The sequence below is a fragment of the Vicugna pacos genome, chromosome 24 (assembly GCF_048564905.1).
Source record: "Vicugna pacos chromosome 24, VicPac4, whole genome shotgun sequence".
Taxonomy (NCBI): Eukaryota; Metazoa; Chordata; class Mammalia; order Artiodactyla; family Camelidae; genus Vicugna; species Vicugna pacos.
Window position 1 is genome coordinate 4,360,271 of NC_133010.1, and position 25,569 is coordinate 4,385,839.

The following is a 25,569-nucleotide window of genomic DNA, read 5'->3' on the forward strand; positions in this document are numbered from 1 at the left end:
CTGAGCCCCGTGTCTGGGTCTAGACCTCTCGGTGCTGGTGTCTGGCTAATGGCTGTAAAGGGGACGTGTGATCTGGCTGAGACATCAAACGTGTCCAGAGGGTCCTCAAAGGCTTCCCATGCAACCCTCATCTGGGCACTGGAGCATCCTCCCTGACCCCTATTTGGGCCCTTTTTCACCAGGGATCCCAACGCGAGTCAGCTCCCAAAGGCCCCAGTGCCCATCTCCAAGACTTACTGGAACAGCAGGGCACACAGGCAGGGCCAGTAAGGCAAGGACTCGCTCTGCACCGAATTTCAAAGACAAACCCAGAAGGACAGGGGAGAAATCAGATTTTTTCCCACTTCTTAAAGGGATTACGCATGATGCCGGTTGGCGGGGAAATGAAAAATAAATCTACCAGCTAAGAAGTGCGGGAGACTTTCCAGCTGGGAGCCGGGAGCCGGGAGCTTCTGGACATCAAGTTGACATTAATGTGATGTTCAATGAGAGGTGGCCAAAGGACCCAAATTGGCCAGGGCTTAATTAGCGCTGCAATAAGCCTGCCCTGAAGGCATTCTGCTTTGCAGCCCCTCCCACCACCCTCCGCGGCCAGGCTAGGGAGAGGAATGGGGTCCTGAGCAGCCTTTCTGCCTGCAGCCCCTGCCCTACAGACAACTTGACACTGGCAGGAGGGAGAAACATCTGGGCCAGGGGTTTACAGGTCCAGCTGGACTCTGGTCAAAGAGCCCGGAGCACCTGTTGGGAGGCACCTGGAGAGACTCAGGACCTTTCTGGGGGCCAGGAGCTGGGGGTGGGAAAGGTTCCGGCTGGGCCTTCCAGGGACACGCTCAGGTGTGCAGGAAGAACCTTCTCGCCATGGCCCGTGTAATGTGCCAAGACCAGATGGAGGCCCCTTCTGTTCCTTCGGAACTGGGGAGTGCTGCAAATCAGGTCTTACAGGCGGCACCACCTCACAGCCCCCCAAGGCCTGGGGCAGTGGCATTGGGCCGCTGAGGGGGCAGGGAGCAACTGGAGTCAGTGAGCCCCGAGTTCCAGTCCAGCCTGTTACCTCGAGCAACTGCTTCTTTCTTTTTCAAACAGCTTTATTGAGATATAATTTACCTACCATAGAAGTCCAGCGGCTTCTCCCTAAGCCTTAATATCCTCGCCTGTGGGACTAGGAAATTAGCAGCCGCATCTCTCGGAGCTGAACGAGAAATACGATACCAGCTCCCAGTCCAGGGCATGTCCACTCTCCACCAGCTGCAGTCGGGGCCGTGATTAGTGGGGGTCCAGGCAGAAGCTCCAGTTGCTAAAGAGGAGTGATGATCCCTAAGGTGACTCAGGTCACTGGCTGTCACACTGCAGCCGCCTTCGTCCATTCATTCCTGCTGCCCAGCGCTGGGCTCAGGATGCAAAGCAGACCGTGACCTCACCAAACATCTGCTAGTCCAGCCTGGATGGAGCGCTACCTCCTTCTCACCATCTGAGTCCTGGAGACCCTCATGATTCAAACCTTACCTCGTCCAGGCTCACCGCCCTGGCTCTGACTGACCCTGCCCTTAATTCTAGTTTTGCAATTTGTACCCCTTGTGCTGTCAGAAGCAGCTCCAAAAATGGAACTTGGGTTCCTCGGCATGTGTATGTGTGTGTGTGTGTGTGTGTGTATGTGTGCACGCCTGTCTGGCCTTCCAGACAGATCACCATTTGCAGGCAGACACAGCACCCACCACGACTATTTTTGGACCAGTCTGCCCATCACAGGCTCAGCGAAAAAAGCGCAAGTCTCAGGACGCTGGACCGACTTATGTCCGGAGCCCGGAATTCCCAGGGTGACTTGTGTTCTTCACCCCGAAGAGGATTCATGGGTCAGGAGGCTCTCCTGAAATCGTTGAATCTCCTGGCTAGCCCCTGCCTCCTGCAAATGCCTCCCAGGGAGAAGGGAGGGAGGCAGAAAGAAGAGGTGTGATGTGCCACTCCCTGGTCCCAGGGAGAAGCTGGGCGAGGGGAACTTCCCACGGCTTTCACTGGCTGTGAGAGGGCTGGGCGCCCCACCCCCTAACAGGGGAGGCAGGAGAGGCCGGAGTGCAGGCGGACCTCTCCCCAGCTGACAGAGGGCTCTCTGCCTTTTGGAAATGCCGGCCCTCCCAGGGTCCCTGAGCATCAGAGAGAGGAAGGCCACAGCACTGCCCAAATAGTAAGGAGCCCCCACAGTGTCATCCCCCCCACGCAGAGGCAGGTGGGGACAGGGTGGGGGTCACTGTTGGGGTACCACTTCCTGGCTGGTGGGACCAGGAGGAACTGCCCTTGGCCACATCCTCCTGGCACCCTCTGGGAAGGATGAATCCTTTCGGACTCCTGGCACCTGCAGTAGGCAGGGTCTTGTGGGACTCCCAAGGTGACCCGAGGTGACACCAGAGAGCCACCCCCACACCCCAAGCCTTGAACACACCCCTGGCCTGGCCCTGCCCCCACACTCAGTCTTGAAAGGCCCAGCAGTCTGTAATCTGAGGACCCCAGCTCAGAGGTTCCCTTCTGCCTTGCTGATCTGAGGAATCAGCCTTCTTGGCTGACCCTGCACCCCCTAATTTCTAGGGGCGGGCTGCTGAGGGGCGATGGGGACAGAGCTGGGTGTGGGTGGAGCTGGGCTGGCTCCCTGGAGGCAGGAACATCACTGGGAGACAGGCCCCAGCTCTGAGGGAACTTTTACGTGGCCTTCCAGCCACAGGGCCCCATCCTCCGAGGTCACACCCTGTCCTTTTGGCCACACCTGTCTGGGGTCCTCCTGAGCAGTGCCTTGGGGCAGCGCAGGAGGAAGAGGATTTAGGACCTTGAAGTGAGCCCTGGATCCCCTGGCTGGGGCCCCATGACAGGTGGATCCAGACGGCCTGGAGGCCTCCTGGCCTCACGCTCTGGCGGCTCTGGCTCTGCAGCTCTAGCCTTCTCTACACTAAAAGCCAAGCCCCTGCCCTCCCCGGGGCTGATGCCTCCCACATCATACATCACAGAGAGAGGCGGGGACTCGGGCAAGAAGCGGGAAAGGGCAGGGCAGCTGGGGCTGTACCTGGGTACCCACCTGTGGGTTGTGGGGTGCTGGGGGCCACGGGGGCCCCAGCAGTGGACGTGGAGGGGGCAGGAGTGGTGGGGTCCACCCTCGTGGCCACAGTGGCCACAGGGACTTGGGGGACGGGGTCTTTCTGGGACCTGCTGATGCCTGGTGAGAGATGAGAAAAGTAAGAGAGGGTGGGGGGTCGGTGGGGGACCGAAACACAGAGGAGCAACTTACTTACGACCCCACTGAGTGGACAGGTGTCCCCACCAGATCCAGCCGCCTCTGGCCCCCTCTCTGTCCACTGGTGTCCCAGCAGGGAGCCACCTGGGGGCGAGTGTGGGCCTAAAGAGCCCTGGAGGAGGGAGGCCGCGCCCCCGGAAGCCTTTCTGAGATGTGGGGGGGGTCTGCCGCTAGCTGGCGGTTTGACTCTGTCAAGTCCTCTCCTGCCGCATCTCAGAGCAGGTGACAATACCTACCTGTCCGGGGGGCGGGAGCTGGAAGGAGGAAAGGACATAATCCAAGTGTCCTGCTTAGCCGATGCCCGGTGCTGTGAGTACTTGATGGTGACTCATGACAGTCTGTCCGTCACCCTCCCACCCTCCCTCACATTCCCTGTTGAGTTCTCAGGACTCCCCGACTCAGATGGTCTGACTGCTCTGGGACCTGAGCTGACCTGGATGCATCAAGATGCGGACTTACCTCCCCCAGCCTCACTGCAGGGGAGCGGCTGCAGAGGTGACAGCTTCAGGCTGCCCGGAGGGAGGCCAAACCCCACGGTCAGCCCCAGGGAGGTGGGGGTGGGGATTCTGCCACTGGTTGGGGAAGGTCACCCCCCCTTGCCTGACAGGAGAGGGAGAAGCGGGGAGTTCACCTGGGGGTGCGGAAGGGGACCTTTCCAAAGCAGCACTGGCCAAGAGGCTGGAGGGGAGAAATTAGGAGACAGGCAGGAGGCAGTGAGGAGGGGGAAAGCAAATGTGGCGTGATTAGAGGAGGGGTGGGGAGGCCCCTGGGCTCAGTGGGGGCAGCAAAGCCCCTTCTTCTCTCTCCAGCTCTTTCCAGGACGTGCAAAGAGGCTCGTGCACTGAGGGTCCCAGTCACCTTCCCCAGGGCGGTGACCCAGCTGTGTACTTACTGCCAATGGCGGAGCCCGCAGCGGCACCTGCAGGAAGAGAAGGGTCACAGCAGAGTAAGGGGCCTGGCCGCCACCTCCCTGCAGAGGAGGGGGAGGCAGGGCCAGGGGCAAGAAACTAGGGGGCCTGGGCACCTCACTATGTGAGGACTGGGTTGGATTATCCACTCCATCCTCACCGGCACCCTGAGAGGGATTGCTATTAGCCCATTTTGCAGATGGAGAAACTGAGTCTCAGAGCTGTGACTTACCCTAACCGGGGACGTACTGATAAGGGCCAAACATTCCACTGGGGGCTTTGCACACACCCTTCTTGTTTGATTTTAGACTCTTGGGTCCTCCAGTGCAGGACAAAGAGGCAGGGAGACATTCTCTGGAGGGCAATGGGATGTCACAGAAAATGAGGGTCTCAACCACGGGGGCAGACTAATTTACTGGGCACCAAAGAGAAACCACGGTGCCTGCTCCCTTCAGGGGAAATTCAGGGACAGCTGAACCACTGATTGGAAGATAATCTCTCAACTCACAGGTGTTGAGAGAGTTCTGCCTGCGGGCCACTCAGGCCTCACAACAGTCCCACAGGGGTTTTATTAGGGTCCTGATTCTACAGACGAGAAAACAGGGCTCAGGAGAAGAAATGGTTTGTCCAAGGCCACCCAGCTGTGAGTGGCCGAGGCCTGATCCCAACCGGGCTTTTCTGTCCCTGTGTGTCTGTGCCCCAGGGACGGGTTTGACCAGGGGACTTACGATACTAGGGCAGGAATGATCAGTCTCAGGCGGAAAGAGCCGGCGCCCAAGCTCCACCCCCCACCCCAGGTGTTCCTGACCGAGGATGGAGCCGCTCTGCGCTCCGGGAAGCCCTCAGGTGGAAGCTGGGGTGTGGGCAGGGGTGCATGTGGTGGGTGGACCTCTCCTGGTGACCCTGGCGGCAGGCAGTGAGGGAGTCTTGGAAGCTGAGCCTGGGGACCCCACAGTGCATGACCTGCAGGTAAGGGTCTCTGTTGTGGGTGCCGGGGGACCTCAAAGGATCCTTCCAGGAGGAGGATGGGGCACAGAGACAAGGCAGGGAGCAGGCGGGGAGGAGGTGGGTGAGGTCAGCAGGACGGATGAAAGGAGGCGAGACTACCAGTCAGAGGGAGGTGACAGCGACTAAAGAAAGGGTTCAAGAAATGGTTTTGGCACCAAAGAGACGGGTCAGGCACCCCGTGGGGAGGGAGCCAGGCGGGGCCGGGCTGTTGGCGCCCCGAGCACAACCTGTGTCTTTGAAGACCCGCACGCTGTGAGCCTGGCAAGTCACCCTTCAAAAGCCTGTGGAGTCGCTGCCCAGAACACATAGGACAGGACGTGTCTGTCACAGCCTCATTGTGAGGCTTCCAGCTTTGATCAGCCTGAAGTTACATAAATCTTTCACTGGTCGGTGGCAGGGGTGCCGACGGAGGGGCTGCCAGGAGTGCGCCCTGAAGGCGCGGGCGGAGCCGTCCTGCTGCAGAAGCCTGCCGCCCTGCCTGGCTTTGGAATCGGGTCCAGTTGCTGGCACCTAACTTGCTGCTAAATCGAGGGGCACTGACAGTCACTGGGCCTCAGTTTGCTCATCCAGAGAGTGGGGGAATTCTAAAAATACCCCTCCAGAGGTTACGGTGAGGGCTGAGAAGCTGTGTACACAGTGCCACGTGCAGCGTCCTTGTCAAAGCACGAATGTCAGACATCAGTGAAATCACTAGGGTGGGGGGACTGGGGAGACCCCACCCAGTACCAGCCCGGGCCCTTATCCGTGGCAGTGCAGCAGCGCCCGGAAATTCTTGGTTTCATGGAGACACCCGTGGACTATGCTGGGGGCTGATAATGGGTGGCCCCCCAAGGGTGTTCACGATGCAGGGGTGTACGGGCACCCCCTGAGGCTGGCCTCCGGCACAGGAAGGCTGAGCCAGGAGAGGAGAGGATAGTGCAGAGGGCAGGGGCCAGGGCCTCAGAGGACCCCTCTGTAAAATGGGATAAGGGAAAGCCCACTTCCAGGAGCCGCCCTGAGGGTCGAGGGCGTGGGGACCCCCGCCCAGCACTCGCTGCTGTGCAGCACCTTGTAAATGCCCCGTAAGGCTGGTTAGGAGGAATGGAGCTGCTCGCCACGGTCAGCCTGGAGTGAAGGGTCCCCACTGCTCCTGACACCCTGCGGGCCCTCTCTCCTGCCTTGGGGTCAAGAAGGGGAAGGAAGGAAGGCAGGGAGGATGCTGAGCCGCTCCCCTCGGTTCCTGAGGACGGGGTGGGCAGGATGCAGTCACGCCAGAGGGTCTGATCACAAGGCCTGGCGCTCAGGAGCTGAGTCACAAGGAGTGCGCGCGCGTGTGCCTGTGCTAGTGCCTGTGTGTCAGCGTGGGCATGCTTGCAAGTTTGTGCATGCCGTGTGTGCATGGGAGTGATGGAATCCACAGCTCCTGGAGACCGGGACCTCGCGGGGCCCTGGTGGGGAGGGGCGCGGTAGGCACACGCGTTGGGAGAGCCGTGGGGCAGCGGCAGGTAGGAGCCGGCCCGCCAGGAGCGCGTGCGGAAGCTCCTCTTGCACTTGCCGCAGTCGGGGCCCGTGGTGTTGTGTTCGCACTCGCACTGCAGGCTGCCCTCGCGCACGGAGCACAGGTTGGCGTGGAGGTTGCACTTGCACCTGGGGGAACACGGAGGGGGCAGGGGCGTCAGCGAGCTCGCGGGCGGGCCGGCCTGGCTCCCAGGAGGGGCTGGGAGGGGCTGGGAGGGACCCTTGAGGCTACTGGTCCAACCTGCCACGACTCTCCCCCGGGACAAATGTTCCCGATTCCCCACCCGTCAAGGGAACACCCCCGTCCCCGGGCCTTCCCCTGGCTCACTGCTGTGGGTCTTCTCCAAGATGAGGTGCCCTTGTCCCAGGTGCTGCATTTCTTAATAACGCAGCTTCTGATCACCTTTGCTCTCAACCGTGGCGGGTTGACAGGGAGTGAGGGGGACCTGCCCCTGGTTGTGTAGAGGTGGACCTGGCCCCAGGCTGCACCTCCGCTCTCGGCTGCAGCCTGCACCCATGCCCTTGAGGGCAGAGAGAAGCCCCGACTCAAGCCCCTGTCAATTCATCCACACATGCATTATCCATTCCTTCATTCAAATATTTATAGGCAACTCATTATTCTGAACCCAGTAAATAAAAGGAAAGAATCAAGTATTTGCCTTGCCTGTCCTATATAACTGTTCCTCCAGGTAACCAACAGTTGATGAGAGGATGTTTCTTTTTATAGAAGCATTCTAGCTGATAATTGGAGAAGGAAAGATAGAATTAGTCCCCACTTAGCGTCCCCTACTGAACAGACGGCTTTAGGCACAGAGCATCCACAGAGAAGCAACCTGAGAACAGCTTCCTGATGGGCGGATACACTCTACCCTGAAGCAGCCTTGTCAAGACACACTGAACTTGAATCTGATCAACACTCTGGACCCAGCTACGAATTCACAGGAAATACAGAGGACAGAGAAATGTACTAAACAACACCGGGGGGACGCAGTCAGCAAAATCCAGACTGTGGGAAACTCCAGAAGTGATGACATAGTTTCTAGAAAGGATGAATTGCAAAGGGGCAAAACTTGATGTGGTGGGTGGATGACCAAGATCAAGAGAAATCTCAAAGGCATCACGACCAAGGGCAGGGCGTGGACCTCACTGGGAGCCTGGTTCAAACAGCCTCTAAACTCAGATGAGCAAAACACATATTCACAAGACGACTGGAAATTTGAACACTGACTATATTTGGTGATATTAAAAAATGAATGTTTGTTAAGTTCAGTGATGGTATTGTGGTTCCTTTTTAAAAAGTCCTTATCTTTAGGGACACACACACATCCTTACAGATGAAATGATCTGATGTCTGGGATCTGCTGCAGAATAACACAGAAAGGGGGAACATGGGCAGAGATTCAGGCGAAACAAGAAGAGCTATGAGGTAACGGCTGAAGCTGTGTGTTAGGTATACGGCAGTTCATGAGAGTACGTCCTAGTTTTGTGTGGATGTTGGAAATAATTCATAATGAAAAGTTAAAGAGAGAGAGTGTGCTCTATATTTTGATATGGGAAGATTTCCAAGATATAGTGTCAATATTTGTAAAAAGCAAGTTGCAGAATAACGTGTTTGGTAGAATTTTATTTTTATTAAAATATGCAAAGAAACTTATTTATAGGGTGCCTGTTGTATGCCAGGCTCTGAGCTGGGAAGAGCAAGTCTAATGGTCGACAAAGCAGATAGGCGTCCCTGCTCTGATGGAGGATAGAGTCCAGCAGGGAGATAATTTTAAAAAATCAGTGACTGGGGGAGGGGCAGGAACTGGATAGCTGGAGCCCAGGGGATTTTTAGGGCAGTGACACAATTCTGTGTGACACTGTCATGGTGGATACATGACATTATGCATTTGTCAAAACCCAGCTCAACCCAGCTCCAAGACAGAGCCCTAACGTTAACTGTGGACTCTAGTTGGCAATAACACATCAATGATCGTTCATCAGCTGTAACAAAGGTACCACATGAACGCAAGAGGCTAGTAACGGGGGAGCTGTGTGGGGAAATGGGTATTGGAACTCTCTGTACAGTCTGCTCAATTACCTGTGAACCAAAATTAATCAAGACAATTTAAAAATAATAATCATGCAAATCTTTAATGAGTGTCAGTTGTTACTCAAAGGAGAAGGTGTCATGGGGGGGGTCTTCGCTTAGTCTGGGGAAAGCAGGAGAGGCTGCCAGGAAGAACGGCTTTCAACTAAGACCTGAAGGAGCATCCAGAGTTACTCAGGCAACTGACAAGGGCTTAATTTCCAGAATACAAACAGCTCATACAACTCAGTAACAAAAAAACAAACAACCCAACCAAAACATGGGCAGAAGACCTAAACAAACATTTCTCCAGTGAAGACGTACAAATGGCCAATAGGCACATGAGAAAATGCTCAGTGTTGCTAATTATCAGAGAAAGGCAAATCAAAACTGCAATGAGGTATCACCTCACACTGGTCAGAATGGCCATCATTCAAAAGTCCGCAAACGATAAATGCTGGAGAGGGTGTGGAGATAAGTGAACCCTCCTACACTGCTGGTGGGAATGTATTTTGGTGCAGCCATTATGGAAAGTAGTGTGGAAATTCCTTAAAAATCTAAAAATAGACTTACCCTATGATCCAACAATCCCTCTCCTGGGCGTGTATCTGGAGGAAACTCTATTCCAAAAACAATACGTACACCCCAATGTTCACAGCAGCACTATTTACAATAGCCAGGACATGGAAGCACCCTACGTGCCCATCAACAGATGACTGGATAAAGAAGTAGTGACACACACACACACACACACACACACACACACACACACACACACACACAGTGGAATACTACTCAGCCATAAAAAAAGAAATAATGCCATTTACAGCAACATGGATGGGCCTAGGGGTTATTATACTACGTGATAAACCAAAAGGAGAAAGACAAATATCATATGATATCACTTATATGTGGAATCTAAAAAAAAATGACCCAGATGAACTTATCTACAAAATGGAAACAGACTCACAGACAGAAAACAAACTTATGGTCACCAGGGAGGAAGGGGGTGGGAAGAGATAAAATGGGAGTCTGGGATTTGCAGATACACACCACTATATACAAAACAGAGAAACAACAAAGACCTGCTGGATAGCACAGGGAACTATATTCAATATCCTGTGATAACCTATAATGGAAAAGAATCTGAAAAAGAATATATGTATGTATATGTATAATGAATCACTGTGCTGTACACCAGAAACTAACACAACATTATAAATCAACTATACTTCAATTTTAAAAATTAAAAATAAAAAGTTTTTTAAAAAAGTGACTCAGGCAAGGTGGGGAGAACCTTCAGGAAGGAGGCAAGAGCGTGAGGGAAGACCCTCGGGCTAAGAGCTCAACCTGTGAGTTCTGAGATGAGCTAAGAGGGGAGGAGGAGGCCGGATGGTGACATACAGTCTGGATTCTGTCTGGAAGCCACTGGAAGGCTGGAGGTGTCCTGCTCTGGCTCCGACCTTGTATACCACTGTGGCTGCTCCGTGGAGGGTGCTCTGTCTGTGGGGATGACAGCCACGGTGGGGACAGCAGGGAGAAAGCTGCGCCCAGTGGGCCACTGAGGACAGGGGTGCCTGGCGTGTGCAGCCCTTCCCCTCCCTGACCCCCAGCATCTCAGAGATTGTCTCCCAAACACTCAACCAGCATTTCTTCTCTAGCTCGTAACATCCCCGTTCTCTTTACACCCCACCTTCCACTGGGCCGAGTGATGCTTCTCATCCGCCCAGGATGTGACTTCCCGCCTTGCATATCCATCCCGCCAGCCCCTTCATTCCGGCTCTTCTGCTCTCCTCCTGCCCTCTTTGTCTCCATCTGACCAGAGCACGGCTGGGAGGCCAGCCTTCCATGCCAAGTTTCTAGCAGCCCTGCAGATTAACACACTGCCTGCTGGCTTCAGAAGTGCCAGGGCCGCCTTCCTCGTAATTTCTCTCTGCCCTCCAATCACCTAGCAGGATGGTTACGGAAATTAGGCACATCCGTGCTCTGGAGTGCTATTAAATATTAAGCTATTAAAAATAAAGCTATTGAATATTATGTTGTCCAAGGCTTTTGGGAGCCCTGGGGAGTGCTCCTAACACAAATGAGAAGACCACACATGGCGAGTGCTTGCTGTGCGCTGCTGGGCATCTCATTCAGCCAGAGACTGACCACAAGAGCTGGTTCTGTCTTCAGTACTTCATTTCACAGACGAGGAAAAGGAGGCTCAGAGAGGTTAAGTATCTTGCCCAGAGTCACAGAGATCCCAAAAATGTGATCGGGGCTGGAACTCAGAGGTATTCAACTCCAGAGTCCAAGAGGCTAATGTGGGCTAGACTATGGATTGAAAATTTTTTTTAAAAAAAGGAAACCGAAGTGCATGTATTATAGTGGTGTGGACCGAACCGTGTCCGCCTCAGGTTTATATGTTGAAGCCCTAACCCCCAATGCAACTGTATTTGGAGCTGGAGTCCTTAGAGAGGTAACTAAAGTTATAGGAGGTCAGAAGAGTGGGGCCCTGATCCAATAGGGTTGGTGCCCTTATAAAAGGAGGTGCCCTTATAAAAGACACCAGAGCTCGCTCTCTCCCATTTGAGGACAGTGGGACGTTGGCCATCTGCAAGACAGGAAAAGCGATCTCACTAGAAACCAACCCTGCCAGCACCTTGATCTTGGCCTTCTGGCCAGCAAAATTGTGAGAAAATAAAAAAACGCCTGCAGGTTAAGGCCCACCCCCCAAGTCTGTGGTACTGTTGCAGCAACCCAAACAGACCACCCAGGCAGCTTCTGATTATGTTTAAATATGAGCATCCATACCCAAAACACCAGCAGACAATGCATCTGAGTGTATTCCTGCACCTGTCCTGGGGCAAGGGGCGGGTAGGATTATAAATGATTTCTGTTTCCTTCTTTTGTCACTTTGCATGTTTTGCTATGTTCTTTAATAGTGAGCAGGTGTTACTTTTTTAAGCAGGTGACACATGTTATTTGAAAACCGGAAACCAGGTTAGGTGGGGAAGGCGGCTGGTTCCTGAGCTCACACAGCCCTTCCTCTCAGGAGAAGCAGGTGCATCATGGACCTGTTTGGGAAACAAATATTTGCTCTGCATCACACACCATGTACTGTTTGTGATTCTCAGTTCCCAGGTCCAAGGATGTCTTTTGAATTCTGATGCAGAGCGAAGGCGCTGTCCGTGGGGGTTAGCCGGTGCTAAGTCTGTGTTATTTTAACCCCATGTTACCTGGACCCTAACCGTGTCAAGGTTTTACTGCAGCAGAAGTAAACAGGGCATGAGAAAGGCTGTTCATTCTTTCTCTGGAATTCCGACCCACTCCCACACAAGTACTGTGGGCCTGCTATGTGCTCAGCTCTGGGACAGAAACAGAGGACAACGGGAAGGCAGCTTTGGTATTTTGGATGGACCCTTCTTCCTGGGGACACTAGAGCCCAAAGATCATCCATTGCAAAGAAAGGTCTTGTGCTTGAACCTTACTGGTCAACATATATGATGCTTTCCTAGTGCCCTCACACCCTGCTCCCTGACCAACCCCTCCACGCAGTACGCATCTGCATATTAAAGGCTCTGACAAGTCCTGCAGGAAAGAAACTGGCTGATTTTAACAAATATTTATTTGCAGAATGTATTTGACCTTGGAAAGTTTTAACTTTTTTCATCTGAATTCATATTTAACATCCCACTTAGCTAGCTGGAGAGGAACACCCCAGCTGCGTGGAGCCAGGAATGTACTCCATGCCCCTGGCCTGAGGATGGGATATTTTTAGATATCAGCTACATAAAGAAAAGATGCCATCTCAACTTCGGGTGACAACATTGAACTTGGCTGGTTAAAAGTCCGTAAAAGAGCAGCTGAATCTGAGACGTCTATTGTTAATGATGATAGTACAGGGTTGTGGGACATGAGAGCTGGACTGGCCCATGAGAGGGGGGGGACAGGTGAGGGAGAAGCTGGTCCGAAGTCACGCACTCTGGACCCAAATCCAGACGTCCCTCTCTGACTCCGGCTCTGCTCAGGCCCCAGGCTGGCCAGCCCCTCCCACCATCTTCATCTCCCAGGGGGTGTCTGGGCTTCCCTGCCCTCCCTGGTTGAGCCCTGGAATGAGCACGGTGCTTTCTCAAAGAGAGAAGAGGTTCCCTGCTGGGCAGGGCTGCCAGGAGGAGCCTACACAGTGTGGGGGAAGCCTCACAGGGGCTGGCACAGAAACAGAACCCAGTCAATGGAGGTGCTTCTCAGATGTCCTGACTTTTGCAGGGAGCTCTGGGTGATGCTGCCCGTGTGTGTGTGTGTGTGTGTGTGTGTGTGTGTGTGTGTGTGCGCGCGCATAGGGCTCGACCTTTCTGGCTCTCTTTCTGTGTTCCTCTATGCCTCTCCTTGTCTCTGTGTCTCTCCCCAGCTCTGTCCAGCAGGCCTTCTAACCCCGCTTTCCTCTGGTCCTTTGCACGTGCTGTTCCCTCCACTTGGATAGCACGGCCAGACTCCACCCCCTTCTCCTAAAGCTAACACCTAGAGGGAGTGTTAGGTTCACGGCCAAATATCACTTCTGCATGGAAGCCTTTCACAATCCCTGCCTCCCATCAGCCCCTGCTATATTCTCCCTCCTCCCAGTACTCAGGATAATCAGCACCTTCTCCCAATGTGGAGCAGACAAGATGACGGGGAAGATGTGGGCAGGAGCTATAAAACAGTATGATGGTTACTGTTTATTTTTGATTACACAGGATTTTCTTCAAGTGACAAACTCACCAAACCTGGGAATCTCAAAAATATTATTGCCTAGGTGAGGCCAAATTTTAAAAGAATATTCATTTAAAGAAATTATTAAGTAAGAAAAGAAAGAAATAATGTGAGATCTCTTGATGTAAAAGATTGAAGTTGGAATTCTACCTTATGTCCTAAACAAGTCAATTCAAAGTGGATCAAAGGTCTCTATGAAATAGCCAAAACCAGGTACCTTTGGGAAGGAGATGCAGGAGTGAATCTTCATGATGCTGGATTAAGCAATGGTTTTTTTCACACATGACACCCAAACTATAAGGCACAGGATAAAAAAAACAGATACACTGGACTTTATCAAAATTAAATACTTTTGTGTTTCAGAGGATGCCCTCGGAAAAGTGCAAAGCTAAGTCACAGACTGGGAGAAAAATGTTGTGAATCTTATCTTTAATAAGAGACGTATCATTTAATAAACTCTTACAACTCAATAATGAAAAGAATTCAATTTTTTAAATGGGAAAAGGATGTGAATAGGCATTTCTTCCAAAAAGACACACAAATAGCCAAGAAGCACATGCTCACATCATGAACCAGCAGGGAAATGCAAATCAAGTCACAAGGGGTTCCTACCTCACACCCTCAGAATGGCTATTATCAAAAACACAGAGAAGGATTAGCCCAGGGAATGGCATTTGATAGCTTGTAATAACCTATAATGAAATAGAACATACGTACAATTGAAGGACTATTCTGTACACCAGAAACTAACACAACATTGTAAATCAACTACACTTCCATTAAACATACACGTACACAGATAGTAGCACATGACTGTGAGACCGTGGAGGAAACAGAACCTGTGTACACTGTGGGTGGAGGTGCGAAATGACGCAGCTACTTTGGAAGGCAGGCTGGCCCTTCCTCAAAAGGCGAGACTGACTTATGAGATGACCCAGTAATTCTGCTCCTCAGTATCTACCCAAGAGAAATGAAAACATGTCCACACAAAAACGTGTCCATGAATGCTCACGATTCATAATAGTCGAAAGGTAGAAACAAGTCTCAGACGTCCAGCAACAGGAAAACTAAATGCGATGTGTCCGCACTTTGGAATATTACTCAGCCACAGAAGGGACACCTGCGGCAGCGTGGGTGAACCTTGAACACATCATGCTACGTGCAGAAGCCAGACACAAAAGGCCACATATTGTATGAATCCACTTACAGGAAATGTCCAGCACAGACAAAAAGTAGATTCATGGTTGCCGGGGGCGGCGGGGGTGGGGGAGGGGAGAACGGGAGTGGCCGCTGGATGGTCCGGGGTTCATTCTGGGGTAAGGAAGATGTTCTGAAATTGATAGTGGGGATGACTGTCCAACTCTGTGAAGATACTGAAAGCCACTGAATTGTACACTTTAAATGAGTATATCTGGGCATGTAAATGACATTTCAGTAAAGCTATTAATAAACAAATGAATCAGTAGTTGGGATGTTTGGGAAACAGTGAAGCGGTGACCTGAATGACTCAGCCTGGGAGCCAGGGTTCTACTGTGATCTCTCGTACAAGCCTTCAGAGGTTGGTTTTACTCTCTGCATCAACCTATCACGTTGTGCCTTGAAGAAAGTCTGGCTGGTGAACACAGCCGGTACAAGGCACCGTTCTCAGAGCTCCACCCGGATGAACACAGCCCTTCACAATGGTCCTGTGAGCAACATACTATCATCACCTGCGTTGTGCAGATGGGGAAACAGGCCTGGGGCGGTGCACTGAGCTGCCTGAGGTCCCCTAGTTGAGAAGGGGGCAGACCCAGGACTTGAATCCGGGCAGCTGACACCAGAGCCCAGACTGAACGTCCGCCCTCCTGGGGGGCCGGTGCCGTGGGAACTGGGGTCCCCGGATCAGTGGACGGAGCTTCTACCCCGCCCCCGCCGCCCCCATGCACAGAGCTGAGGGGCCCCGCACAAGTTCTTCATCAATCTGAGCACCAGTTTTCTCACCTGGAGAAGGGGGAGCAACCGTCCTGGCTACGCCACGGGCTGTCGTGAGGACTGGTGACACTGGTCATTCACGAACTTGGAATAAGCCCACGGACATAAGCAACGCACCTGCCACACCACCCAGCCTGGCAAACGGGAGCCCGTGGGGGCTGGCACTTCTCCTCCTGCCCTTCCTGCTGATTGTAAGATGGCAGCCCCGGCCCCTGGGCGCACTGGCCTGGGATATTCTGCCACTGACCGGGTGAATTTAGGAGAGTCGCTAAACTTCCCTCGGACTCAGTTTTCTAATCTGTAAAATAGGGATGGCAGTGGCACCTACCTCATCCGGTTGATGGCAGGAGCAACCCAGACACAGCCCATGAAGCACTTTCTTAATGCATTTAAGTGCTTGGCAGACGTTAGTGTCCTGCTGGTTTTCTCATTTCTTGTACTTATGAGTGTCTAGACGCAAAGAGCTTTCCTTGAATGAATGCATCCGTTCTTCACAAGAACCTTATGAAAACTACTATCTCCATTTTACAGATAAGGAAATGTGCACAGAGAGGTTCAGTAAGTTGCCCAAGGTCACACAGCTGGTGAGCCTGACATTAGGAAGTGTGTCAAGCGAGCAGCAGGGTGGTGGCCTGGAGAGCGTCCAATGCTGGCTCTGAGACAGACATGGGCTCAGAAAAGCCCAGCCCACCCACAAGTCCCCCAAACACAGCATGTCCGCCTTCCCCGCCGCCCAGAACTGTCGGCTGCTAGGCAGACTTGGACTTCATCGCTGCGCTCTTACCCTGTGTCTCTGTGGACTCTCGTCTTATGCCGATTCCACTTGGATAATGCAGGCCGGTGGGGAAGACCACCAGGGGCTCCTCGCATGCCCGCCACCCATAGCCCTGCTTGCCAATTCTGAGGCCCAGCCTTGGCCAAGGAAATCGGGGAGAAAGAAGTTCGCTTTCCCACCTTCCCTCCCAATACCAGCTGCTGCAACTAGACCCAGGAGGGTGGTCCAGACTCCTGTCTGCACCTCTAGCCCGGATATCTCTCCTGCATCCATGGGATCAATTTTCCCAAGGAATTGCTTTCTGAATCTGACCTTCAAGAACCATCCACCTCACCAGAAAACCATCCCCTGAGCCGTCTGACCCCGCTACCCAGCACTTTTTGGCTCATCCATCAGGAAGCATCATTTAATAATGAACAGAGAGATGGTGCAAGGCCAGTCAGCCCAGGGGGCCTGCCCCTGGCCAGCAGTCCACCACTAGCCCATCGGGCTGTGCCCCCTCCCCGCCCCCACCCCATCACAGAATCCCAGGGCTTCGGCCCTTTGGATGCAGCAGGAGCGGCTCCGAAAGGGAGCAGGGTGGGGGTGGAGGAGGGAGGGGGAAAGCGATGCTGAGTCAGCGCTGGATTCAGAGCACACGCTCTACTCCTGATTTGCTGGGTGACCTTGAGCCAGTCACTTCTTCAGGTCTCAGACCTCTTGTTTGCAAATGGGAGGGGCTGAATTACATCTTAGATTTTTAACTTTTCTGTTTGGTTATTCGTGAGTGCCGAACACACTGTCCGACACCCAGTGGGCCCTCAATCGATAGCTGTTGAGTGAACGGAGGTGGAGGAAGGAGATAAGGCTGAGCGTCTGGCACGGAGGGCCAGCTCAGCGAAGGCCAGGCAGTGTCACGGCTGGAGCAGGGTGGTGGCAGGTGACCAGCCTCAGGGTCTTAGTCTCCTGGTCTGTAAAACTGGGGAATTGATGGTTCCCATGGGACAGGGCTGTTAGAGGATGGGACAGGCTGCCACATGGGGAGTGCTTAGCACACGGTCGGGCACATAGCGACTCTTCCATCAATGCCAGCGACGTTGCCATTGCTAATGGCCAACAAGTGACAGAGGTGGGAGCGTGGGGATTCCTGGGAACCAAGATTGGCCTGACCCGGCAGCTCCCAGCTGCTCAGCCTCAAGGGACGGTTCCCCTTATCCTTACTGTCCTGCCAACACCCCACCCCAGAGCCCCTCAGCACCAACAGCCCCCCAATCAGATGACCCGTTCTCTAGTTCCCTGGGGGCCACCACCAGGGGGACACGCCCACTGTCCTCTTAGAGTCCCTTCCCTGAAGAGCCTCCTGTCACTATGGCTGCCAGATTAACAAATAAAAATGTAGGATGCCTGACATTTGAATTTCAGGTAAGCAATGAATAATTTTTTAGTATAAGTACAGGCCCGTCTCGAAGACATCGCAGGCTCACTTCCAGACCAAAAAAGCAACATCGTAATAAAGCGAGTGACATGAACGCTCCGGTTTCTCGGCACATAGGAAAGCTCTGTTTACACTATCCTGTAGTCTGTTAGGTGTGCAACAGCATTACGTCTCAAAACCCAATGGATGTTCCTTGATTTAAAAAACACTTTATTGTTAAAAAAATGCTAAGCATCACCTGAGCCTTCAGCGGGTTGTAGTAGTAACAGCAAAGACCACAGATCATCCATCCCTGTGACAAACGTAACAATAATGAAAAAGTTTGAAATGTGGCGAGAATTACCAAAATGTGGCGCAGAGGCGAGCAAATGCTGTTGGGAAAACAGCGCCGACAGACTGCCCGACGCAGGCTTGCTGCAAACCTTCAAGTTTCAAAAATGAAATAACTGTGAAGTTCAGTCCATTTAGCGCGGTAAAACGAGGTGAGCCTGCATGTCCCGTGAAATATTGGGGACACACTTATACTAAGAAAATGACTTGTTCTTTATCTGAAATTCAAATGTAGCCGGGCATCCTGCATTTTGCTGGCAGCTGCCACCCCTGCTCACACACATGGTGAGTCATGGTCCTCTGGCCTGACCCCTGACCCCTGGCAAGGCCCGCTGCGGGGTGCAGCCACTCACCCACCGGAAGCTGGCCCAGCTGCCTGTCCTCCAGAGAGGGGGCCGCAGCTGCCTTCTCCTCTAAGTCACTAAGTGGTTCCTTTTCCTCGGGTTGATGAGTCCCTAACGGGCCCCAGGGGACCACAACCATTTGGAGGCAGGGCCCGGCCTCACCTCCAGGGGAAGACCGTCCCAGACAACCCAAGTTCTTGGGAAAACGTATTCTGCTCCTGCCAGGAGGAGACTGACGTGTTTCTCCATCCCGTCTACCCGCCGGGCCCAGCTGGGGCCTGACAGCCTCGTGAAGCCCCAAGCACGAAGCGGTCGTCAGGGCGGCAGGGGTACCAGCCTGCGCCAGGCCCGAGCATGCCCTGCCCGGCAGGGAGGGGCGGGCAGTGCCTGGGAGCTGCTGGCGGGGGCGCCATCTGGACCCAGGACTGGCACCAGCGCTTCACGAAAATCGTGCACCGGGCCCTCCCCTCCTCAGGGCGAGAGGAGCGGGTGTTTGGAGCGCCTCCCAAACAGGAGGGCGGAAGAATGTAGGTCAACTCCTGGCTGCCGGGAAGAGTGATGTCATCGCTCCTGGGAAAAGATGGGGCGGCAGTGAGTTTGGGGGCTGGTGCCGGAGCCAGGGAGGAAGGGCCAGGCTGGCTCCCGCTCAACAATCAAAGCCACAGGGATTTAAGAGCACTCAGGGGCCCCTCAGTGTGAGCCTGGGGGCAGCAAGGAAGGCCCAGGGGCCCGGGGGTCTTGGGAATTGATCACCCCTGCCCAGTGTCTCCCCTGCTTTTTCCCCACTGGTCCGAGCATCATTCCATGCGGAGCCTTCAGGGTGTGGATATACACGTTCCCGACACCTTAAAGGCCAGAGTTGCTAGAAACAAACTTCTATTTTAACGCAGCCGGCAGCGTTTTCCCATTTCTCTTGCCGGAGAGAGCATTTATCTTTGGGTAAAGACGGTTCTTTTGTTTCAGGAAAAACATTTCAGTGGGCCGTTGGGTTTATAGGGCAGTGGACTCCGAGCCCACGCTGGACTGGGAATGTTAGCAGGTGAGGGCGGACATGGGAGGAGAAGGCCGACCTCACATAGGGTGCTCCCCTCACAGAGGGGCTCATGCATCTGGGGTTGGGGCCTGGACTGCAGGGAGGAAGGACGTGGCCATGGGTGGGGGCTGGGGGCTCACAGGACCGGCGCTCAGGGTTTCCCTTCCCAGCCAGCAGGTGGCCGTGGCCGTGGCCAGCGGCTGGACCTCAGGGTCAGTGCTAGCTAAGGGCTGTCCTTTGGGGCGTTTGCTTCCTAGATGAGAATTCTCATGGGCGCTCCCCAAGCCTGAGTGAAGTTGTGACAGAACCCTGCAGCGGGGGGTGTCAGACCTTCTTTGGGGGATTCAGGGGGCGACTGTGTCCTTGACTGGGGCACAGCAGTGTGGAGAGATTGGAAGCCATCAAAGCAACAAGCAGTGGTCAGGAGAAAAGCCTAGAGAGGCGGCTGCAGCAAGGAGTGATGGGTGATGAACAGGACAGAGTTGGGGGTCGTGGGAAGGGGAGCCTCTAAGACACTGGACTTCCAGCTAATTAGTGGGACTGGGGCAGAGCTGGGGTACTAGAGGGGAGAGGGTGCCTGGATGCTGGAGACCTTGAACTGTCTGGGTCCCAAGGCTACGAGTCATGGCCCGAGACCCCGAGAAGAGGGGGACGGAGGGCAGAGCTGCTGGGCGCAGGTCTGCATGGCCTTGGCCGCCTGCCGTGACCTGGCTTTCTCAGGGTAATGTGGATAAATGTCGGCTGGTGCGCCTCCTGGAATGCAATCAGGCCAGCAGTCGAGTTCATTGGCCAAATCAGATTTGGGCTTCTGTGAGAAGTCCTTTTTATATTAAGTGCTTTAACATACATCACCTCCTCCAGTCCATTGATAAATCCTATTATCCATTATAAAGCCAGAGGCAGCTTCCCAGGGAACAGGCTGGAGGCTGCTGGAGGGGGTTGCTGAGGGGCTCCAGGGAGGGTGGCCTGGGGGTGATGTGGTGGGTATGGCCAGGCCCGGGGAGGCACCCCACCCAGGCTGATCAGGCTGGTTGACTAAAGCAAGATCCCTGTGGGAGGTCCCAACACCCAGGCGGTGGGCAGGCAAAGGTGAGGGGGGCTGGGTGTGATGGTGGAAGAGGGAAAGTGACGGGGTGAGTGTCTGTAAGCTGTGCACGTGTGTGCATGCGTGGCTCTGCAGCTGTGACGATGCAGTGGCACCCCTGTGCCCCTCGAAGGCCAGAGAAGGGGATGGAGTGGGTGGCTCCCCAGATCCAGCCTTCGGGAGCCCCAGAGAGGCGTTCTCCCAGCCAAGCCCTGAGGCATGAGGAGTTCGCCAGACAGGAGGGGTGGGGACGGCCAGGTTGTGTTCCAGGCAGAAAGAGCAGCCCAGAGGCAAGTCAGAGGCACCCAGCATCTGGGGCACGGGCCGTGATGGGGGCTGATCTTTGAGGACTAAGAGAAGGTGGGAGGAAGAGTCCGTGGTCCATGTGAACAGAGTTACCATGTAGCCCTGATTCTAAGGTCAACCAAAAGCTGCTGAAAGGTATTGTTCAGGGAAGTGACGTGACTGGGTTTGGGTTTGGGGAAAAACCTCTGCACGGAAGGGGCAAGGCTGAAGGGGTCAAGGCCAACTCCTGATGTGGCATGTGCCCCTCTCTGGGGCACAGGGCTGGCGATAGGGTCCGTATGGGAACCTGCTCAGGCTGAGAGAGTGGGATGGGAGGGGTCGGGGGGAACCCAGAGGTGGGTTTTTTCCCAGAGAGTAGGAAGAGGCAACTCCAAATAGGGGGGAGGCACAGGACTCCCCAAGGCCAGGGCAGCCCAGCCAAGACCCCCGGTTGAGCCTGGGATCCTGCAGAAGCCCCAGCTCATCCTCCATGAGCCCGGGTGCAAGGCGTGTGATGTACATGCGACTGGTGCTTGTGGAAATGGGTTCGTGCGTGTAGGTGGGGCAGGTAGGGGTGTGTGGCCCGGAGCAGGTACATATCAGGGAGCACGTGCGAATCTAAAACGCGCTTGCTACGGGTGGCACGCCAGCGAGCCTCCAAAATGACCCACTCCAGGCTCCCTCGGTTGAGGGGTAGGGATTGGCCGCCCGGCCAAGGGCAGGAACAGAACAAGACCTGGAAATTAGTCTGGAGTTGATCTGCCTCTTCCCCAGTCTGATTTCCCCTCTCCAGCCCTGTCTGTCTTGCCCATGCCTCATTAGCCCCAGTTACAGCTGATCAGGTCCTGCAAATTGCCAAGCGGGGGGCAGGCACAGGATGCCTGGTCCTCTGGGTTGGCCCGCGAGGCACTGGGCTGTGCGGGCGTACATGCCCTGATATGCTGTTAGCAGTAACGTTCTCTGTCTAAGATGTTAAGATATGGTTCTTTTTCCTGCCCACCTACTGACTAATGAAGGGGGCCGGGCAGAGAGCCAGACAGGAGCTGAGATCCAGGGGTTCAGTTTGGCTGGAGAGGGACCTCCAAGTGAGCAATGTCCCAGTGGAAACGGGGTTCTGTTCAGGTGACTCAATACTGACTCCTTACAAATAACAAGGGCTCCCATTCCCAGAGCACCTGCTGCGCATTGAGTCTTCAGCTGACCCGCGAGCTGTCAGACAGTCCTCACGACAGTAGGATCCTATTTCACAGATGGGGAGTCTGAGGTTCGGGGAAGTTGAAGAGACTTGCCCTGGGCCATAAACCAACCAACGAAAGAGCCTGAATTCAAAGGCAGGCTTCTCTTGGACGCCAAGACGTGCTGCTTCCATCCGTTACAAAGAGACCTCCTGGAACCCCGAGGATGGCTACCCTTCCTTGCCGGGACTGACATGAGGTCCTTAGAAGTGGCCTAAAAGTTAAATCTGCCGGCCTGCACCTGCCCTCTTCTCCTTACACGTGGTGGGAGGCCTCCTCCACCCTCTCAGGGTGTCCGCCCCACGCGGACCACTCTCTGCAGTGCTGCCCCTCCTCTCCACTCCCCCGGCAGCAGCAGCAGAGCCCAGCGTGCTGCGGTGCCCCCCTGCCTCCCCCAGTCTCCCCGCCCACTCACGTCCCATTGCCCTGCTCCTTTTCAGGGTCAAACTTCTTAAAACCTTATCATCATCACTTTTTTTCCCCCTCAATCATTCTTTTAACATTTTTTTTTTTTGTATTCACCCTGGAATCCACCCAAGATAGCCTTCGTCCCCAGCTCCCCCAGATCTGCTCTCTCGAGGTCACATTTGACCTTGTGTTGCCTTCACTGTCCACCTTCCCAGGGCTCCATCCCCAGCCAGCACTGCCCTCATCCTCCCCCTCTTTATCAGGCTCTGGCAATTTCTTCCCATGGCCTAGGGGGTCAGCTCTAAGCCCAGGACTCCTGGTGCCCAGTCTTGCATGCACTTCAGACTTGGATGTCCGCAAGGGCCCCTCACAACAACAGGTCCAAACAGAATTCCGTCTTCCTCCGGGGCACAGACGCTGGGGAACACCATTCTGCAGTTTCTTATAGTCAGACACACTTATCACGTGACCCTGCAATTCCACAGAAGGGTATTTACTCAAGAGAAGTGAAAGTTTTATGCTCACCCAAGACCCTTACATGACTATTCAGAACAGCTCTTTTCATGGTGGCGCCAAACTGGAAGCAGCAGGTAAATGGACGGAACCTTGGTGCCTCCAGCACCTGGGTGGGATGCTATTCAGCAGTAAAAAGGACCATGCTCGACGCCACAACATGAACACCTCAAGGGCACTGGGCTGAGCACAGGAAGCCGCTTACATGCTGCCCGACTCCATTTGTAAGACTTTTTCAATGAGACAAAACTGCAGTGAGAGAGAGCTCAGTGTTGGCCGGGGGCTGGGGGCTGGGGGCTGGGGGCGGGGGGAGGGTGTAGCCACAAGGGGGCGTCTGTGGGGAGATGGGCTGTTCTTGCTGCGTCTTGACTGTGGTGATGGTCACATGAATCACATTAAAATTCATAGGACTCTCCCCTCAAAGGTCAATCTTACCATATGATAATATACAAAATGTAAAAATGTAAAAAAAAATTTCTTCCAGAAACTTCTTCCCCTCATGAGTTGTCCCCTTTGACTAGGAACAACCTCCATGCACCCAGTGTCTCAAGCCAGAATCCTGGGAGTCCCCTGGATGTCTCCTGCTCCCTGCCAGCCACTCCATCCACTCCATTGCCACCTCCAGGTGGCCCTCAGCTCCCACCTCCACCTCTAGAACCCGGTCCAGGCTGTGGCTGGTCTTAGAAACACTTGCCTGGTCTCTCTGCTGCCCCCAGATAGCCCTCCCAACTCAAGTGTCCAAGCATCAGAAATCAGATCATGTTACCTCCCTGGCTAAAATCCTGCAATGGCTTTCCCTGAACTTAGAATAAAACCAGCTCCCCCTCAAGACGGCAGGACTGGTACCACCTGGCCCCTACCCGCCTGCTCTCGGGGCACTCACACATAGCCGCAATGCATTAAGCCTTTGGAAGACACCACCCGTGGGTTGAACACAGGGCCTTTGTGCCTGCTGATCTCCTGCTATTAATGCGCCTGCACCTGCTCCCACTGACCCTTTCACCTTCAAAGCTGCCTCCTGGGAGGGCTTCCGCCCCACCTGGGACCTGGTGTCAGGTCAGTCCTCCCAGCCCCTTTCTCTAAATTCCCCTCCGGTTGTTACCTTCCTAGCACCTTTAGGTACCTGTGGTGGTTTGGTTTGTTTATTCCTATCTCCCTACTAGACTGTAAACCCCCTGGGGCTCTTGGATCTGCAGCACCTGGCTGTGTCAGACACATAGAAGGTACCCAGTAGAGGTTGAACTGTGTCCCCTCCCCCAAGTGATACACTGAAGTTCTAACCCGCGGTGCCTGTGATTGTGACCTGATAGAGAAACAGGGTCTTGCAGATATGATTAAGATATGAATTAAAAGGAGGCGATCCTGGACTAGAGTGAGCCTTTGGTCCAGTATGACCGCTGTCCTTCTAAGAAGAAGAGATCCAGGGAGAACTGTAGAGTCAGAGGCACAGAGGAAGGACGACACGAGAAGACAGAAGCAGGGATGGGTGATGCACCCACAGCTAGAGAATGCCAAAGACGCTGGCTACGCCCAGGAGAGCAGATTCTCCCCCCGAGTTCCCAGAGAGAGCATGACCCTGCCCACACCTTGACTTCAGACTTCAAGCCTCCAGCACTGCAAGATGATAAATGTTTGAGCCCACCTAGTTTGTGGTACTTGGTTACAGCAGCCGTAGGAAAGTGACACATACAAGTGCCCATTAAATATACTTGTTGAATGAGTTACTATGATAGTGACGAAACTCTCAGAAGGAAATCCTTCCCACTCAGCGAGAGAAAGGGGGGTCCTGGTTCCCCCAGCACCGTTGGAAGGCACTGCTGTCAGTGATTCCGCTCCTAACTCACTGGCAGGACTTCCCACATCTTCTGCACCCCAGCCAAACCCAGGAACCCCCTCCCGGTGGGGCCACACCTGGTAGGTGAGCAGCCCAGGGCTCCCAGAGGAGCCTGCAGAAGTGCTGCCTGAGCCACACTTGGCAGTGGACACCCCTCCCCACATCTTCAGCACAGCTCTGCCCACCCACTCCCCTGCAGAAAATAGTTTGTTCATTCCTCAAAAAACTAAGCATAGAGTTACCACATCATCCAGCAGTTCCACTCCTGGGGAGAGAGCCAGAGGAATTGAAAGGGGGGACTTGAATAGAGGATGGTGCATGCATGTTCCTAGGAGATTCACATGATTCCATTTCTCAGCGGACAACAGTATAGTTTTCAACTGTGCATGTCCCATCTTTGGTGGGAGCAAGAGTGCAGGAAACTTGGCAGCTGTAAACTGCACCCAACAAAATCTTCGTCCCTAATGAGCTGGGATCACATATGTTGGACTGAAAAAATAAAAAGGAAGACACAAAACCATCCCTCCAAACATTCCGGGATCATGCACCACCTTGGAAATGGAATGAAAACTGAGGCCCACAGCCGGGCGGACCGCACACCCACACAGCACTTAACGCGCATTTCTGGGAGTCCCGGATCCTGAAGTCCACCCTCCTGAAAGCCCGTGTTCCCCGTAGAAGGACCTCCAGGCTGTGCCCAGCACTTACTGCAGGCTCACCACGGCCTGGCCACGGCTCTGAACGCTCTTCGTGGGTTATCTCATTTAAACCCCCTGGCTACTGCCTGCGTTTTATGGAAGTGGGAAAGGAGGCACAGAGAAGCTAAGAAACTTGCCCAGGGTCGCAGCTGAGCC

At 54.0% G+C, this 25,569-nt stretch overlaps 1 protein-coding gene across 1 annotated transcript in view; it reads right to left on the reverse strand.

Moving 5' to 3' along the window:
- Positions 1-25,569, reverse strand: part of LOC140688917 (netrin-G2-like) — a 41,100-nt gene that overhangs the window by 7,346 nt on the left and 8,185 nt on the right. Inside the window, exons 3-4 of the mRNA XM_072948889.1 lie at positions 6,644-6,816; positions 4,167-4,193 (exon numbers count right to left, since the gene is read on the reverse strand). Of these exons, the coding sequence (XP_072804990.1) occupies positions 4,167-4,193; positions 6,644-6,816 (200 nt within the window). The remainder of the gene's footprint in view (positions 1-4,166; positions 4,194-6,643; positions 6,817-25,569) is intronic.